Source organism: Lampetra fluviatilis, chromosome 5 (genome assembly GCF_964198595.1).
Source record: "Lampetra fluviatilis chromosome 5, kcLamFluv1.1, whole genome shotgun sequence".
Classification (NCBI taxonomy): Eukaryota; Metazoa; Chordata; class Hyperoartia; order Petromyzontiformes; family Petromyzontidae; genus Lampetra; species Lampetra fluviatilis.
In genome coordinates, this window is record NC_136279.1 from 5,217,050 (window position 1) to 5,230,545 (window position 13,496).

At 47.4% G+C, this 13,496-nt stretch overlaps 1 protein-coding gene across 5 annotated transcripts in view; it reads right to left on the bottom strand.

Annotated features, from left to right (window-relative positions):
• CELF2 (CUGBP Elav-like family member 2) overlaps nt 1-13,496 on the bottom strand; it is a 159,980-nt gene that overhangs the window by 26,266 nt on the left and 120,218 nt on the right. For all 5 annotated transcript variants that reach the window (XM_078856527.1, XM_078856524.1, XM_078856525.1 and 2 more), the window contains 4 exons: nt 9,368-9,570; nt 8,825-8,907; nt 6,387-6,435; nt 3,360-3,488 (listed from right to left, as the gene is read on the bottom strand). In XM_078856527.1, the coding sequence (XP_078712653.1) occupies nt 3,360-3,488; nt 6,387-6,435; nt 8,825-8,907; nt 9,368-9,570 (464 nt within the window). The remainder of the gene's footprint in view (nt 1-3,359; nt 3,489-6,386; nt 6,436-8,824; nt 8,908-9,367; nt 9,571-13,496) is intronic.

Here is a 13,496-nt window from a genome sequence, read left to right on the forward strand (position 1 = left end):
CTTGACGAAGTTTCTCAAAAAAATGTAATCAAATTGTCGGAAGTTGGCAATAATTACCGGAAATTTATCATTCTAGGTGTGTGCACGATATGTCTTAATTAGCGCATAATCTGGATTCACACATCACACAAACCGCATTTGCCTTCATGCACCAGATGTTACTAGGCAATACAATTGATGAAATATGATGCAACCCCCCTGCCCCCCCCCCCATCAAAATAACTTTTAAACAAAGATGTAATTAAAAAAACTACATTTAAATAAAACATTAATTAACCCTTCTGAGCCATATTGACACATTTAGGCAAAACTTCCACCATGCGATGCCAAACAACGCTACAAAGCAACAATAATAATAACGAAGCAAACAAATATGTAAATTGTGTAATTAAATTCCAATTTCGAGTCATATTTTTAACCACTAATGAACTATGAATGCAAGCATTAAAAAAAATACATTTGCCGGCAACTGTAGAAGTGAATAAGACTGTAGTTTTTTTTTTAACAAAAGCAATCTGATGTAATCCTCAGACACAATTGTGTTAAGGCTAAACGGACATCGCCGATTATCTCCAATGTCGGCGACAGGTTCTGGAATTTAAGTTTAAGATAGGTGTAGAAAAGGCCCGTACTTTGTTTTCGCAAATTCATAGATGAAGTTCATGAAGAAGAGTAGTTGTGTTTCCATTTTACGCGACAAAACCTCGAATGTTTCTTGTTTCTCTCATGGTCCTCGGGCTTCCTCTTACCAACCCGCATTGTGGTGAAGTATGGTCAAAGAACCCAAACCCTCGCCCTCCACCATCCCAACGGACCGAGTGTGGGGAGGCTTTCATCCAGTAGTGACTTGACAAAGCCCTTTAAACTGCGTTCTATGCTATCCTCCTCACTACGAAATAAATAAAAAGAAAGTATTTTGGGTGATGCTGCATTGGCAGTGGCGCACAAGCACATCCGTTGATAACGATGCCTTAAAAGAAAAATATAATAGGCGATGTTTTGGGGCAATTGCCTTTTTTCATAGAACATGAAATACTCTCGCGGTCTTTATGTACGATGAAGAACGCCCATTGCCTGAAACGGTGTCTATTATATATATTTTTAATATGCGTAATGTTTTTTTAATATATTTTTTTATCCTTTCAAAAGCGGTGTTATTGATATATATGTTTAAAAATAAATATTCTCAAACGATTTCTGAACCAAAAGGCATCAACTTCAATGAAATACAAACAAATCACGATTAACAATGCCTCGATGGATCTCCGGGAAAATAAAAAAAAATCGATTCACGCAAAACAAAAACTCTTGAGAAAAGTTAAACTTTTGAGCTGTCCGGGCGGCTATGAGGTCAGACAAAGCACTCAGTCGGCAGCACGCAAATACCCCGTGTGTGAATGTGGGTAGCTCCCCCATTTGACTCAGTACACGAGTCTGTACGGTCTCAGCTCAGTCACCAAGATGGAACGTACTCATGACAGAAGCTCAACAAACTGCTCCTGACGCAGTTGTTGTCTGGCTTGACCACCTGAATGTCAAAATTGTCGTTGATGCTCTGCATCCACATCGGCCGTACGAAAGAAGTAGAATTGTCCAGCAACACCCCGATTTACATCTCCTCCTCTTATGTCGTTACCCAAATACTTCGACGCTTTATTAACACCGCGACCCTATTTGCGACGCATCAGCCCGCACGCTTACGTCGCTGACAGCATCATCGTCCGTCGTTTCTCGATATCCGTCACCTCTCAGCCTTCGCCTCCGCCACCTGCCCTGCACATCGCTTTGATTGACTAATCCCATATCTGCATTTCACATAAATATGCTAAATTCCTCTTGCTATGCAAATTATTTTGTCAAGGCGCTCTTCCCCCTCCAACCCAGCTTAAATATACGCTCCAAGCGTGGTGGTGTTTCATTCAGACGCTGTCTTCCCGACAGACCTGTTCTTCACCTGAGGACGGCTGCTTGCGTTGTGGCCGAAACGTCGTGAGAATTATTTTATTATGTTTCATTATTATTATTTTATTATTTCCCTTCTACATTACTTTACCGAAAGAACCAAGAAGATGAATCCCTGCTGTCACGAAAGCTTTAAATCGAAATTTGATTGACGCCGTTTCGATATTCGACGTCGCACCCTTTCAGGAACGCATCCCCTGGACGTAAACCGGGGTATCACTGTATTACATTTGGTTTGCATTTCATTTGGCTACATTCTATACCTGAGAATTAATTGTAAGGGGTTGAATGTCACGCAACAAACATCTCATTCTAGAGTGTGTGGGAAAGTCCAACGCCGAATGTGCATGCGATTGAAAATGCCTATGGAAGGATTTTGGTGGAGAAGTTTTGTGAAAGATATCTTGTGCGACCATTCTCTGACACAAATTAGTTCACATATGCCATACAGATTAATTATAAGGCCTATACTGCACCGACAAGCCCCAAAAAGTTCAATTATATTGACAAAAATGCAAAGGTGCAGCCCTGTGGATTGCTTGCCCACACCACTGTTAGCGGAAGGGCCTCCACTAGAGGGAGCTCTATAGGAGCCCCCTCTAGAGGGTAGTTGGCCTACTCTTCCACGCTGACCAGAGATCTTGGAAGAGGAGATGGGAAAGCCACACTTTACCAAACTATATGCAACCAGCCAATCGAGTGACTGCGGTGAACGCATCTTTCTCCTGCTGGGTGGACAGAGAACTGGGAGGGGGAGGGTGGGGGAGATTTAAGAGACGAATCCATTGTTGTTTCAACTGCCACGCCGAGGCGGAACAATTTCAAACGGTTGACCTTTTGGAAGCTCAGAGGTCGCGGTAACTTCCTATCACGGTCGGTGACTTACCGGTGACTTATTGATGCAAAATATATACACACGCCCCCGTTTCAAACATTCCAAGGCAGAAAACATCTCTTGGATCAGGCTTCCCTTTCCGAACGTGGCAATCCGGTGTTGCGTCCCGTTCCTGTTCCCCTTAACGCAGCGCGTCGGAATTGCGATTCGCACCCTCGCAGTACGACAGTCACATGGGGGGGGGGAGGTGAGGAAAGGGAAGGACGGATGGAGGCCAGGGAGGAGGGAGGTGAGGAAAGTGAGGGGGAAAGGGAGGGAGGGTTTCTTGTTGGTGTCTATGAACACAGTAACACGCAATGGGACTAATGTTACACGGGAAACCCGTGTTATATCATTGATTAAAAAAAGGGGGCACATAAGCAAAAAAAAACCGATGTGATGAACGAAGCAAAGTGCCGAAAGACCGAGCATCTTTCTCGTCTGATCGTTAATAAAAAGAAAAAAAAGGAGGGAGGGAGGGAGGGAGGGGAGGGAGGGGGGGTGGTGGAGGGAGGGGGCCCACCCCGGCTGAGGCCGTCCGGTCCACGCAGCACGCGGCACTCCTCGATGTGTCCGAACGCAGAGAACATGACCCGCACGTCGCCCTCGTTGCACTTTTTGGACACCATCCCGATGAACAGCTTCCGGTCCTCTGTGGAGCAGAGGCGCAGCGAGAGAAAGATAGAGAATCAAGAGTGTTTATTTCGACTGGAGGAGGAATCCGATGAGCTATGAAGCTCTTTTTTACAGGCGTCCGGCATGGGCACGGGGGTCCACACGTTACAACGGCAAACTATTACAAAACAAACGGATAGGGAGTGAAAATTAGAGAAAATGCTAAGGCAAGTCACTAAATATAAATAAATACTTTAACACGTAGGCTTTCGCGACCAATATCATCAATAATATAGGTTTTTTTTGGGTTAGATCTCGTAAATATAAATGTGTTCTTAAACCCACCACCACCCGACATAGCCAATTAGTAACGTTTGTCACGTAAACAAAATATGCCAATTTGTTACCCGTACAGCACACCAGTGTGTTGGAGAGCAAATCCACAACATTTACCATTCACAACTTACTAATTGGCTGTGTTTGGTGGTGGCGGGTTTAACGACACATTTATATTTAAGCGATCTAACCCAAAAAAATAAACCTATATTATAAATAAATAACATGGCATTCGGGACGATGACGTCACTGGTGTTGGCCATGAGCGGAAATCGAATTTGGGTTGCCGAGTTCGTAGCGCAGTGCGCCCAACAACTCCGCTACCGCTGCCCAGACACGGACGCTAACACCGACATAAAGAAACATGGACACACGGATAAGCTCAGGGCTTTATTTTAGCTAGATCTGTCCAGGTCGCTAATCCTCAAAATATTTTTCGCAGCCGGCACACCGCATCCAGTATACATCTAAACTATGGCTGCGGCTGCGAGTCACATGCCGCCACCACGTGCCACCTACTGCACAGTCTACCAGCGACCCAGAAAACATTCCGTGTGGGGAATCATGTGGGGAACGATGGTCTGTAAATTCGAGAAAAGTAATTTTTTTTTTATTAAGGTTGGGGACCGGCTTAGGACCATCATCACACCTCTACTGTGTGGGATATCCACAGCAGTTGCTGTTTGGATTGATGGACCCTGCCATAGGAAGGTGGAACTTTCACCACTGGCTTAGGACTGCTAATAGTGATGAGCACCACGCAAAAGTTCATTTGATGGCCAAGGTGGTTTGACTTTAAAATATATTTTTAATTCCGCTTTCAAATTAGCCTGAATAAGAACGGTGTTGACATTTGTGAACTACACGGGAATTTCTTGATAATAACGCCCACTTCAAAGGAAGCTCTTAATGAGGTCATCAGTGACAGACAAGCAGGGAACATATAAAGCGTAACACACAAGGACACATGCAAAGACATACGAAAGCAAAGACAAAGATCTCCCATGTAGCCTTCAGCAGACTGTTAGACTAAGTGCAGTTAGCGAGCACCTATTAAGGCCAAATCAGCACACAAAGTGGTGACTGGCCAGCACCACGTCCGGCTGCCTTTGTCTCCCCAGTGCCGATGTCTACTGCACCAGCTGGATAGATTAGAAAGATTTAACTTATTTCATGGGCTTCTTGCAACGGTACAGATGTTATACAGTGCAGACTTCGGATACAATCATGGTTACATATGTCGAGATGCAAATTCACTTAAGGCTGAACCAAACCAGGGGAGATTCAAGACCACTTCAAATATCCGTCTGCGATGTTGGCTGTGAGCGGGAATCGAACTCGGTTGGCCGTGTTCGTAGCAAAGCGCGCGAACCACCGCACTACCACTCCCGGTGTACGTAGTCGGCACACACATAAGCACACACCGAAGGAAGAACACATGGACACTCACAAATAGTGGTACACGCAGAGACATGCACGGTGGCATATATATGTATGTTGAACTTCTTTCGCACCGTACGTAGCCAACCGTGCCAATCGGGAGGTGCGGGGCTAATCAGAGGCGCAAGTACGCACGTTTTGTGGAATGCAGAGGCTCGTGAACACATGGGGGAGGCTCAACAACTGGTCGTGCAGATGGAAAGCCTAAGACCAAATCACCGAGAAAAGGCCCGAGATATTGTCACATCTCTCAGATGAAAAGTCTCTCCGCTGCGCGTGGATCCTGTGTGCAGGGCCGTCCATAGGGGGGAGAAGGGGGGGGGCGTGCGAGGCCCGGGGCAAATCCTACAGTGTACCCCCCACCACTCCACCGACGCCTTAAAATTAAACCAAAAGTATTACGTCTGACACCGTGACGTTGAAGTACGGGGGCCCCACAAAAGCGCGGGGCCCGAGGCGGTCGCCCCGATTTGCCGTGCCCTAGGGGATGGCTCTGCCTGGGGATCATGTGACGATTAGGCGGGGTATCTAGATCTACCTATCTAAGCACTATCCGGGCTCAAAAACCTGATTAGCCTTTTTCCGAGACCTGCCAAAATCAGGAGGCATTCCGGGTGATTTGGTTATAGCCTCACAATGGGCATTTCATGCAAACACGGGTGTACACGAGAGAGCGCTCGCAATATCGTTTACATAGAAGGACACACACATGAATGCATACGTATAGGCGTACATATGTTAATGTGCATAAGTACATACATACATGCATGCGTACATATGAACGTACATATGCACACACATACATATGTACATACATACGTACAGACATATGTACATACGTACATGAAAATGTTCGACGCCGGCACGTCGCAATGTACCACAGCCGACAATAACGCGATAAGATATAAGGTTTGTAAAACTAATTACAGCTTTAACTCAAAGCTAACGTCTGCTGACTTGGGTGTAGACATTTACGACCTCATCGGACCGTTCAGTTGCTCAGAGGCATCAATGGAGGTCCTGCATTCCGCTCACGTTTTGAAATGGCAACGCAAGACCTTACGCACAGTCGTCAGATTTTAGATAGGTAAGTGCACTCCGTTGCTTTTTTTCTTTCTTCTTGAAAGCATTTTCACGTGAGCCAGGCTTCTTCACTCACCATTTGACTTTTCACTGTCAGCTGGCTTCATCTGAATTGGGTGGTGCATCTGCGTGGGATGGGAACACAAAACGTAAGATTCTGCCGTTAGTCATCGAACGAACCACCGGGGCCAGCACCGTCAGAAGGGCCGATTATCAAAGGCGTCACAGTAGGCGAGATGTTGACTACCTCGCCTGGTATACAGAAGGTCGTGGGTTCGATCCCAACCCCGACGCCTGTATATTTAGAGTTTGCACGTCCTGCCCGTAGTCGCGTGGATTTTTTTCCGGGTCCTCCGGTTTTTTCCCTCCACATTTGGAATCGACGTGCGTTTAGAACATTTGGCTGCAATACATTTCCGCGCGATAAGGCGTTTCATTCAGCTATCATTTGTGGTAGCAAGGTCGCTTCTGAAAATGCGCTGTATATCTCAGTGCGCCCTTACCTGGTAAAATAAAATAAAAAAAACTGTATTAAACTTTTCAGTTTTAGTTTTTAAAGGATAACACGGCATACGAGACGATGTTTGGACCATTACCAGGGCCAGCTGCCTCTGTCTAACCAAAAACCGATGCTAACACACGGGCACCGAGCGCTATGTTTTGTTTGCCGAGTCAACAAAGTGGAGGCCCAGGTCAGGTTCAGATAACTAATTGTCACGGGGCTGTGATGCATGGCCAGGAATAGAGCGCTGGTTGCAGGCTAGACTAATGACCACGGGCACTGCTCCTCATATCCCTGAGCTCATAAGCACGCTCATATTGATGACAGTAACAAACACAAGCGACACAGAAGAAGAAAAAAAACCCCTCCAAGATGCGTTTAGCAATTGGACTGTAGGGACACAAGTGCTCTTAGTGAGCACCTACGAAGGTTCGTGCGAAGGCGCGTCAGAGTGATGTGGCCAGAACCACACGCCTGGCCGCATTTGTCTCCCCAGGGGCCCGTGTTTACACAAAGAGCGCAAGGTGCCCATTTAAGGTTGAGTCGACCTAGGAGAAGTTCACGAGGAGTTCAGAATCGGTTTAACATTTTATGGCAATCTGCGTCTGGGAATCAAATTCACATTGCTGTTATCACAGCACCGTGCACGAACCACTGCAACCAAACACAAAGAGACAGATCCCCCGAATAGCCTTAATAGACTTTTGGGGGCAAGCGCTATTCGCGAGCACGGCACACGAGGTGGTGGGTGGCCAGCACTATGCCCGGCTGCCTTTGTCTCCCCAGTGGTGATGTTTGCACACCGAAGCAAGTACTCATTTTGAGGTTGAGTCGAGCAAACACACACACACAATCGTATGTGTGTATGTAGGCCCATGTTTCGTCTGGACAGAACAAAGGTCCGGAGGGTCAAGTGAATCCCTAGCACTTATCCCAGTGCTGATTCTCACTAGATCGTGGTCTAACTGGCCTTCCTGTAGGCATCGTTGTTAGCGCTGGCAATGTGGTGGTTGCTGTTGTTTGTAATGTATTTGACGATTATATTGTTTCTAGCTAAAAAATAAAGTTGTTGTATTTTCTGGCAAAGACTGTATAAGTCACCGGTTATAGTTGCTGTTGGTTTGTTACCGTTCTTGTAACTGTTGTTAAATAGTCGATGGGCACAATTCACGAAAATCCACAGTTTGAGATTATTATAATTTTTCTCCAGAAATTCTGCTGGCAGGAATCGATTGAAAACTAATTTCTAGTTTGAAAACGAATTTGTAGATTCAAAACGCATTTATTGAGAGCTGCTTTTTGTGTTTAGTTTGCTGTCCTTCGCCCGCAACTTTGATTACCACGGTTGACTACGTACTGTAGAAAAAAAGTTAAATATCTATACATAATCATCATCTTCATCACCATCGTGCGTGTGGGCTAATCCCACCATGACTGACCTCATTCCAGTAGTATTTACGAGAGTCTGGCAGACAGTATTTTAAACTGCACTTTCTGAGTCATAGTGCTCAATCCGCACTCCCTTCATTTCCCAAGACCACGAGTCCACATCGTTGGGGATTCCACCTCCAAAATCATCCAGAATCTTGGTACAAAAGTTGCAGAAGGTTTTCTCAAAGTCTCTATCCCAACTCTGCCCTAAAGCCCACCAACTTCGACCCATCATTGCGAAAACGGCATCTGGTGAACTGCTAAATGCAGAGGAGCCAACAATGGTCCATGTCAGCATGTACGTTGAACTTCTCTCGCACCGTACGTAGCCAACGGCGCTAATCGGAGTTGCGGGCGAAGGACAGCAAACTAAACACAAAAAGCAGCTCTCAAGAAATTCGTTTTCAATCGAGAAATTCGTTTTCAAACGAGAAATTCGTTTTCGATATAATTCAACTATGAATATGGCTAATTTATGTTACCGTTGACATTGTTAGAATTTGGAGTGTCGTTACGATTATTGCTGCAGCTGCTGCTGGTGCTGGTGCCAGTTGTGGTGACGGAGAGGCGAAAGCGCTCACCCCAGGGAGAGTCTTGATGTTGTGCAGGGCATTTTGGGCGTCCAATGCCGACTTGCGGGTGTAAAAGGTCACGAAACAGCAGCCTGCCCGGCACACCGACCCAACGCACGCACGCATTCACACTCCGCCCAAAAAAACACAAGAGCAATCGCTCGCCAGGCACGCGGGGTGAAACGTTGTGTGTACGTTGACCTTATTTCGCACACGATATGTAGCCAACCGTGCTAATCGGAGGTGCGGCGGGAAAAACAGCAAACACAAAAAGCAGCTCTAAAAAAATGAGTTTTCAATCTAGATGTATGAGTGCGTAGCTCCGGCGGCTTCCTAATACTACGCGCCGAACAAAACGAGACGCAACCCGGCGTTAACGCTACGTCCACGATGAAGTAACTGCAACCAAAGATGCTACGAAGCGATGCAAACATTCCCGCCAACCCCTTAAATAACGCAGGGCCGAGATACAGCAGCAGCAGCAGAGCAGCGGCGCTGGCTGACTGGGCCCCGCTCTCGCATCCCCTCCCGCCCCGTCCGAGTTGTTTGGACCTCTGCTCTGCGGCGGGTTCTGTGTGCGGTCGCGCAGGACGTTGATCTCGTAGACGGGGCCAAACGACTCGAACATCTCCTTGAGCTCCTTCTCGCTCCAGGCGCGAGGCACCTGCCCCACGAACATCTTGATGGCGTCCGGGTCCGGCTGCTCCATGTGCTCCAAGCTCCCGTTCATCGTGGACTTGTTGAGGCTGCCCTTGCTGCGTGCAACAAACAAAGACGATAAATAGATGTCACCCCCCCGTATAGCCTGCAACAGACTTTTTTGAGTTGACCTGCAGAGTCGCCGACTTGTCCCCCTTCACCCGTAATTTATCGAACCGTGACCACGTTTGACACCGATTGCTCCCGCCCAAAATCAAAAGAAATGATCACTTGCGCTCGCGGCCACACGACCATGTCTTGCCACGTAGGACGTCTCTGCTCAGAGACCAGCACTTTATCGTTCGCATGCTTTATTTAAATTGTTATTAATCTCGAATTCTTGATGGTGGCTACACCCATTTACGTTTGCATTCTATTGTATAGAACAGCACCATCTCATCCCCTTTCCCTATCCACCCCTTTGGCAATGTGTTGTAGCCGTTACCACCTTTCCCCTACGTTATTTTTTATCATGTATTTCTAAAATGATGTACGCAGCTGCGGCATGTCGGCTGCTCTGACTCACTTGAGTGTGAGAGTGTGAATAAACGATTTATATTATAAGTGCCCTTAGCGAGCACATGTGAAGGCCGGCACGGTACATGGGGGGGGGGGGGGGGGTTGGGTGGCCAGCACCACACCCTACCACCCTTATCCCCCCCCGTACCAGGGATTAATTTCACGCTGAATTGACCTAGGGGAGGCCCAGGACCGGTTCAGATAATCGTCACTGGTGTTGGCCGTGAGCGGGAATCGAACTCGGGTCGCTGGGTTCGGAGGGCAGTGCACTGACCGCTGAACAACCGCTCCCCGACACACACAACCAGCGCTCGAGACATTGTTACATTGTTTATGCCGTGATCTATGCAGAACTAGGACTGGTGACACAATTCAAGACTCACTGAGAAGAGGCGAGGCAGCGGCGTAGCTCTTGAGTGTGCCGTCGGTACAACTGCACCAGGGCCGTCGGGACAAAGTGGCAATGGTATGGAGCAAATTAGACGGGGACAGGGTAATATTTTTTCAAATTGAAAACTCACTACTTCAGAACGGCTTTTTGTGTTTAATTTGTTGTCCTTCACCCGCACCTCCGATTACCATGGTTGGCTACGTACGGTGTGAAAGAAGTTCAACACGCGTGCACGCAATTAATTCCACGCTACACTGCTGAGATGAGTGGAGCGATGCGGGTGGTGTGCAAGGAAGTGGAGAGGTGGAAAGGTTCACTGACAGAACCGGGTGTTTTACGTTGAGCAGCGAGGTATGGAAACGCACTTATGCAAAAGGAACTCTTTCACACAAATAACTACATCCACCCCCTCCCCTCCCGCAGAAACATTCACTCACATTATGTGCCAATGTGCTGCCCCAGCATGGAGGCTACTGCACTGCAATCTGGTGGGACGTGGGCCCTCTGTTTGGCGCAACGGGGCTTTCGTCACCGACTTGTTGCTGAATGATGAAAATGACGGGAAATTGACCGCAGCTCACACAATAAGAACCGTTCATCGAAGTCAATCTCATCCCTGGCATGCAGCGTGGCTTTGACTCTGACACCAGCTGTTTCTAACCCCTTTTGCGACCCTTGGGCCACTGTCAAACCTTCAAAACATTTCCACGGACCAGCGCGCAGCAAAGAAAAATATTGTGTTTTGTAACAATTAAATAAATCGTGTTCTGTAACGGTTACGTGGCTTTGGGGACCACACGTTTGGAACCACTGCCTGGAAGACTCACACGAGCAGTAACGCATATAATCGCTCGTCGCAAGATGACTCGGAAATTCCTTTACGTAATAAGACATTACATTCCTTGTGTAATGTCGTGCAAGGGGCATGTGACGTGAATGCCTAAGACGTTGTGATGTGTCGCTTTGGTCTAGGGCCGCATCCAGCCAAAAGCCTGACCGGCGATAAACTCTCGCCCGTGCCTCTCACCCATTGCTCTGTTAACTCTCTCCGCATCTTCTTTTCCTGCAGGACCTACCCACGTGACCCATCACTCTTCGTTTCTTAATACCCACCACCCCGCGTGCAGAGGGAACCCAAATGAAAACGAATCTGCGCCCAGCTTGCTAACGGCACCAGTTGTCATGCTGGGCAAAGCACAAAGCGAATCTCTTGACCGGACCGTGAAACAACGTCGAGACGTAATAATGCAACAACATGCCCATGGCCTGTCATGGGCATTACCCAATAACAAGTACACGTACACAAGCAACAGCTTAATATTCCCCAAGGCTATGCCTGAGTTTAGCACACAAAAGAACGCAAGCAACAGATTGGATTTATAAAGGAACACTTTACGATGCAGGCAATTCCAAGCCGTCGCTATCTATTTTTCTACGCGGCTTCGGGGGACCTCGTTATCAGTGTGCACTTGAGCATACTATGAGCGGTGAATCACGGCTCGTGTCCCGTCGCATGTTATACGATGCCTGGGGCTTAATCAAAATATCAGTGCAATAGATGGGAGTGTACATAAATGTGTAAAGCGTCTGTATCATGCCAACATTTTAAGTGCAGTACTGCGCGTATTGGACAAGTGTACTGCACGTGCTATGGTTAACTTTGTGGGCTGTAAATCACGTACAAAAAGTATTACAGGGAGACGCAGTGGCACAGTGGCTAACATACTGCGTGACGTATGAACCCCGTGACCCGAGTTATTATTCCCAGCCATGGCTAATATCAATTGCGATTGCGATCTAAAACGGTCTTACCATCCCCTTCATCCCCCCCCGCCGTCCCTTCACTGATCAGCATGGGGAAGTATGGTCAACAAAGCCCCAATGACTGACACATCAACCTCGCAGCGGCTTTTGGCCACTCATCGAAACAAAGACGGTCACTGCACCGCACGCTTTCAGATGTGATTATGCGGCCCTCTGGATCGCTCTTCCACCCGATATTAGGAAGGCACTGGAGCTGTGCACTTTTAAATCGTCTAAATTGAAAATGCATTTTTTTTGAAGTGCTTTTTGTGTTTAGTTTGTTTTCCTTCCCCAGTACCTCCGATTTAGCATGGTTGGCTACGTACGACGCGAAAGCAGTTCAACGTACGTACGTAGAAGACGGGCGCGCGTGGCCTGGGCGAAAAATCCCAGGCAATGCCCCATTACGATTCCCTACATGCATCAACCAGCGTCTTGGATAGATCGTGACCGCTGCTGCCGATTAAAACATTAGAACCCTCAACGCAGTATGCACTGAGCTGACCTATGCGGTCACGCGGTGAACGAACACTCGAGCAACCCAGACGTGTTGTTGATATCGCTTGCGCGATAGCGATGCTGTTGGCACCATGACACGCGGGGGTTTCGACAATCCTCGCACCACGGGGTAGGGTCCCTCACCTTTTCGTTTTTGCCAGATCCAGATAAGGCTCAAGTTTAGGGGAGGTTTTGTGGGCGGTGGCAGCAGAATGCTGAGTGGTGCGCTGTGGGATGCCAGGCCAAACCTACAATGCGTGCCGTGCAAATTCACAGTGGACGTTAAATATCCCGCGATGTCATTTGAAGAAGGTGGAGGCCACTGTGTTGACTTTATAGTCCAAACTCCTGAAATGTTTTAAATTATTCGAAAAATACTTAATTTAGAAAGGCATGGGGCAATCGTTGCCCCCCGCCTTCCTCTGTACTGTGAACATTTGCAAGGCTTTCCTGGAAATAAGTCTTGAGACTCAGTGAGTCTCAAGACATATTTCACTATTTCCCGCACCTCCCATGAGCACGGTTGGCTACATACGATGCATACGTACAAGAGGGGCGGCCATTGCCTGGGCAAAAATCCCAGGCAATGCCCGATTATGATTCCCTAATCATGGAGCTGTGCACCATAAATAGGTTAGCATCACCACAACAACATATGGTGTGAATAATTTGAAATCTTTTCACAATGTTTGGGGGGATTTTATTATAAAATCTAATGCTATTACAGGCATGGGCAAAGGCAGCAAAGAGTCCATCTGAGTGCCCTCCTCG